Source organism: Symsagittifera roscoffensis, chromosome 6, assembly GCF_963678635.1.
Source record: "Symsagittifera roscoffensis chromosome 6, txSymRosc1.1, whole genome shotgun sequence".
NCBI classification, from domain to species: Eukaryota; Metazoa; Xenacoelomorpha; order Acoela; family Convolutidae; genus Symsagittifera; species Symsagittifera roscoffensis.
In genome coordinates, this window is record NC_087067.1 from 26,374,140 (window position 1) to 26,380,478 (window position 6,339).

The window sequence follows — 6,339 nt, forward strand, 5'->3', positions numbered from 1 at the left end:
ATTTTGTTGACTTTTCTTTCAGATTGCCCAGAACTTTTTTCCGAAGTCTCATAACTTACTTTCAGACCGTATTTTGCGCACAAGTGGACTTCTACAAAAATCAAACTGGCCAATAATGCCGTTTTGCTCACTTTGTGGAATAATTTGACCAAAAACTTTTGCCGTTCACTTCTCTGAAAATTAGTCGAAAAATTTGAGGATCCCTCCGCCGGAAATTGAAGTCGTAAAATAGGATGAAAGGGGCAATTTTGGTCGATTCCCCTAAATCCACCCGTGCTACAGTTTATAGATTGCAATCTTTCCAAATTTATTCATTATGGTTTTCAATATCAATGAAAAGCAGTTCGAAGCAAAGTTTTGTAAATTAAGAATAATGACTTCATTTCGGTTTAGTTTTCAAAGTTTTGATCAGTTTTAAAGCAGTCAAAAACGGACAAAACTGATTGATTGATTGGCACTAAAAGTATTGCAAGTGTTACCTGAATATGCTACAAAATGTGAAAGTTCTTTTAAGACTGGCTTCAAATTTTCGTTTGTCAAAAGATGGCTCTGGACATTTTGGGTTGTTTAACTTTACCTCTGCTGCTGTTTTTTTGGTATAGAAATTTTTTTAAAAACATGTCATTTAGAGCAGGGGTTTTGCTTTTTTTGATATTTCAATATGCATGCATTCAATTAAAGCTCAGTTTTTTTCTGAATGACAATTTAGGGAAAAGTAGTTACATTCAAAAACCTTTTCTTCTGTCTTTCTTGATAAATTTAATGTTTTTTCTTCAGTTTTTCTAATCTTCATCAGCTCAAAAAACACAAAGCAATCAACATGTATTTCTAAATACTAATGCATGCTAAATGCGCAACATGTTACTCACCTTCGTTTCCCACGATTCCTTTTTGCGCTAAAACAAAATAACATCACTTTAAAAATATATTTGAAAAAACTAAGGAGTTTGATGATTGAGTTCAAGACTTCTGTGGATTGGTCTGTCAGTATTACTCAGCACTGTTTCAAACCTTGTTCAAAATGCATTGAATTTGATATCATTCCATGCGATTGCCCTTTACGACATTTAGGTCAAAAAGTTAGATAAAAATTAATCGAGCCTTTGAATGATTCTGTGGATTGGTCTGTCAGTATTACTCAGCACTGTTTCAGAATTAAACCACTTTTATGTTCCCCCCAGTACTGTAGCAGAGAATAAACAGAAAGAAGAGATAAAACAGTATTGTTGCAGTACTTAAATAATACTGTAACAAAACTGTTGATTCTTTTTCTCTGTTGTTGTCTTGCTACAAAACTGCAATTTTTTTTCAAAGCTTACAGTGCCCTTGCAATACTGACTTTTCTCTGAAATAGTACTTAAATTATCAAAATAAAATGTATGTTAAGATTTTTACGCGTCGTTACAATAACAAAAAAATAGAGTTATATACAAGCAAAAACGCTGTAAACCCTCCTGAAAACTCCATTATTTTGAATCGCAAAGCTTACACGAATGGTTCGCACTGTCTCCTTATTATGAAATTTTGGAGAGAGTTCGATGCAAGGAGATTCAAAACTTCAGTGGACAATTTTCATTTATGGTCTTACTGACAGAAGGTTCTGATGCAAGAACTATTGATGCTGTGACACATGAAATGAGGCTGATTACAAAGCCGTACCCAAATTTGAACCTGTATATCAGTTTGAGTTAAAATTAGAAAAAACGTCTGCAAATTTTGTTAAATTTGAGATCATAGTCAGTTGTTGTTTGCTGTCACTGTTTTGAATTTAATCTTTCAGTGATGTTTGCAATTTTCAAGCGCTTTTATCTATTTATACTGCATTTTCTGCAACTTTTCAGTGCTGCAATTATGCTGATTTATCTCTGTTAGAATGCTGTTTTTATCGCTGATTAATTCCTGATCAGAGATAAACTGACGCTGCGCAGTACTGAAGCATTACTGATATTTTTACTGTAATATGACTGCAACAGTACTGATCTTCACTGCAAGATCAATCCGGTTTAACGCTCTTTGAACAAAATTCAGACTGACCAACCTTTTTATTTATAAGGTAAACCCTTGTTAACTAAAATGAAAGAATCAGTTAAATTAGCAAATGGTTAAAAATACATTTATATCATCTCCAAAAAAGTTCTCTCCGGAGAGTTTAAGTGTTTTCATGATATAACTCTCGGGCCAACTAACGCAATTTTATTTTTTTTGTTTTGGCCCAAGTAAAACGTTAGCATCAAGAGTTCAACTTTGTAAGGTGTGGCGTTGAATCTGAGTTAAAACAAAAACCGTAAATGGCAACCGTTGAAGTGCTTGAACTTTTCAAAATTGAATAGTTTTGTTTTTCAATTGCTTCAGAAGTTGTCGCAAATTGCGCATAATGCAATCACGTGCTAAGTTTTAGGTTCGAATCACAAGTATAGTTTTTCTTGAACTATTTTCCACTTGAGTTTGCTTGTTTTGCAAATCAATCTAAACTCACTGAAAGTTTGATTTACTGAGAATTTGCTAGAAGATCACTTGCTGTTGTTAGTATGAACAGCAGATGTTTAAAAGTTGACAAAATTGACTTAGCGATCGAAAGTTGTATCAATTTGGTTACCTTAGCAATTCAAAATTAATCCTAGAGGCATCGTACAAGCATTATAACATTGAATATCTCGTTCAAAACCAATATTTAACTAAATAGCTTTCTCAATAAGTTTTGAAATTACATGTAACGCTTGCTGAATTCGGGGACTTATGTTGCGAACATTGCGCCTCAAAAGTTGGTAGATGGAATTTCGCGCGACAAGAAAACTTGTGCGACTAAACAATATTTTTCGCGACTTTGAGCGACCCAAAAAAATAAAGTTGCGTTTGAAAACGGTTGTATTACGCCATTGCGCGAATTATAATTCATGCTTTTCACGTTAAATATTCATGCGAAGCTTGACCAGAGTAATTGCACAAATTTTCATGATATGTGAGTGTATTGCTGTGAGCACAAATTTTCGAAAAAAAGTTGTAAAATATTGCTTTTATTTTTGGTCTAAAGATGTAAAAAAAACCTTTATCTGAGAATTGATACTTGCAAAACCTATTTTTAATTGTTTTAACTTCTTCTGCGGTAACACTTAAATTGCAAAACTGCAATGAGACAGCCTTGAAAATTACAGTAAGCATCTTTCCTCAGAAGAAACATTTTGCTTAAATTTTCGAGAAAAAAAAAGATCAAAAAATTTTTGAAAATTTTGTGCGACTCGTACTTTAACCTATATTATGACTTTTCGCGAGCCCTGAGTGACAAAACATGAATTTGCTCGCAACATGAGTCGCAGTCGTCTACCTAGGAAACATAACACATGACGTATGACGGGCTTACTAGCAGGTCCTCGTATGTAATGACGCGGAATTTTTTGATCAACACGTTCTAAAAAACGAGTAAAAACTTCATTTCGGTACTGTTTTTCAACATCGAGACTTGATTTTGCAACAACTTAATTTTTATTTAATCCCACCTATTTCCGCCACAATACCTCCTCAAACCCAATTCCCGCCACATACTCTGAGTGCGGGGCAAGCTTGAAGAACTTGCTTAAGAGCAAAATCTTATTGCCAAATTAAAAAAAAAAAATTGAGTAAATTGACAAATGGATTAAGCTGTTGGTAACGCAGAAAAACTTAAAAACAATTTATACAGGTTAAAATTCAATATGATCCATTTTAAGCGGACTTTAAATTGATTGTAATGAGACCTAAAATTGTTGATATGAATAAGTCATGATGGAATTTAATGGAATATTGAGAGAGTTCATTAGTTGCATTGTCTCAAAATATAATCATAATAATAATCGATTACAACCTCAACATTTTTGAAAATGAAACCAGATTATAAACAATTTTTATTGATGGAACTTCAAAAATTGTTTTCATAAAATATAGACTCCACGACATTATTTTTTGGTTGGTAAATATATATTCTGCGCGTTTTCGGTTAGCTACTTTTTCGGCTAGTTTATTCACGCTCAATTTTTAAAATTTAGCCGAAAATACGTACTTAATACATAATAGTGTCGTAACAATTAAATAACAGTAAAGAAATGTGTAAGTTCTACATGATAGTTATCTAATAATATTGTAATAATCACACTTTTGCTGAACAAAAAAAAAGAAATCAAAAAGTAGCAGGCACTAGTTTACTTGTTTGGTCCCTTGATGGTTTGGTGATTGGTTCATCCTATTTTCTAAGAATAGTGATCACGGGATTTGAACCTACGCCTTGGATTCGCATCCCCTTGACTACTTATGCCAAATTTGGTCACACTCAAAAAATCGCTTCACTTCTTTGATTATCAATCGACAGTAAAAAAGATAATTTCAGAACAAAAATAAAACAACCCTAAAAAACGGCCGTATAAACTTAAACGGAGGAGTCTTTTTAATTTTTTCGCCGAATTCTTAGTTTGACGGAATAAATGTTACTGATACCTAAGTTTTTAATTTTTTTATTCTTGTTTTGCGATTTGGTTTTTTTTTGAATATAAAAATGCAGACAACAAAAAAATGGTGGGTTTATGATTATTACCAACGCAACAACTTAATTTTGTAGCCATTTTCTAATCAAACTGAATTTTGAACAGATATGAAAATGATCATTTTATTTCTGGAGCTATTTTTTTCTAGTCTGTGTAAAATTCTGAAGTTAATTTGAAATATTTAAATAATATACCAAGAAACTTTTATTTTTGACCGATTCTGCTTACAAATAAACCAACCGTAAGTTGTGATTGAAAAACTTTGAGATGGTGCTGACGTTTGGTTGGCTAAATCTAGCCAACAGTTTGAATTTAAACTAATTTCAGTTCAAAACGTCAAGTACTAATTTTTTGTCGAAACAAGTTAAAAAGCCCTCAATGAAAAGATTATTCAAATCAGCAAAAAAATTTATTGTTTCAATAACCTCAAATACATAACTGTTTTTGATTAAAAAATTCATAACTAGTCTTGTGGGATGGTGAAGCAACCATGTTCTCAATTTTTATTACTCAGTCAGACTATTAATAATATGACACGTTGCGCATTTCAAAATAAACCCGAAAACGTTGCGCTTATCGATCCCCTCAAATTTACCATAACAACAAATTTGAAATCATTGTTTTCACAAAAACAATAAATTAGGAAACGAAATTGATTTTAAAATTAAAAATTGAGGTACAAATTTTATATTCATTATTTTTCTTGGTAAATTCAGAAGTATCGCCTTGAAACAAAGATGTAATTTCATTATTTTGTTTTGTGGTCGGAGTGGTGTCTTTTTTTTCTCCAGACTTACATCGAATTCTTGAGTAGCAATTTGCGGCAAAAATTTTTCAACCATCCAAAAGATGCTATGAGTATGATACGTTTTTTTTTTCGAATTTAAATTCTGCCAACTTGCCCAACTTGGGATATTTTTGCGATAGATTTAGTGCAATTAACGCATAAGCAGAAGTTCAATCCCTCTTAGAAACTGTTTCCAATTGAGTTGAGCCCTGCAATTTGTTCTTTTCAATAACTTGATATATGCAAATTATGTGACCGTTATTTTACATAGCGAGTGCCAGGATGATTTTCAAAAACAAATAAATTTAAATTTTTAACAATTTTTTGAAAGCGAACCCTATGCTTACGAGGCAATCGGAACATTTAGGTCTTTTGATTTAAGAATCTCTCTTATATACGGTGTTTATTTTTGGCCTGAATTATAAAATTGAATGTTTATTTAGGATTTCATTGAGGATTGTTTTGAACCATGCGAATTAATAAGAAATGGTTACTTTGCAATTTCACCCGAAACAAACCATGCAATCAACACTTAACTCTGAGTAAACAAAAGTTGAAAATTAACAATATGAGAAAGCCAATCATTTGATGATTGAAAGTTGATACATACGAGCTAGAAAAATGCAAACAAAATGTAAGAAATTTTCGGCTTGTAACGAGGATCACGTCAAGTGTCATGATTTATTGGTCAATTTAAAGTGGAATGTTAAAAGATTTGTCTCTTGACTCTTAAAATGGTCATCCTTTGGTACTACTTTATGAAAGAAAACTATTCTTTTTTGCGAAAGGCAAAAATATTTTGAAAGAACATAGGCACCAATGTTACTGAACCTGGCAAAACACGATCGCCAAAAAGGCGTTTTTAAATCAAATCCAAAGAAATCTCATGAACAGAGTGGCCATTTTAGGTTCCAACAATTCGAAATTGGGCAACCTAACGACAAAAAAAATGACAATTGCCTCCCATTTGAAAACACTCTGCAAGTGCAAATTATTTTACTTCGCAATTAGCAAAAAATTGAATAGACTAAATGAAATGAC

At 32.2% G+C, this 6,339-nt stretch overlaps 1 protein-coding gene across 1 annotated transcript in view; it reads right to left on the reverse strand.

Annotated features, from left to right (window-relative positions):
• The window catches only part of LOC134848668 (neurexin-1-like), a gene marked incomplete in the record, with an annotated part of 223,124 nt that overhangs the window by 175,068 nt on the left and 41,717 nt on the right, over positions 1-6,339 (reverse strand). The window contains 1 exon segment of the mRNA XM_063866185.1: positions 870-896. Within this exon segment, the coding sequence (XP_063722255.1) occupies positions 870-896 (27 nt within the window).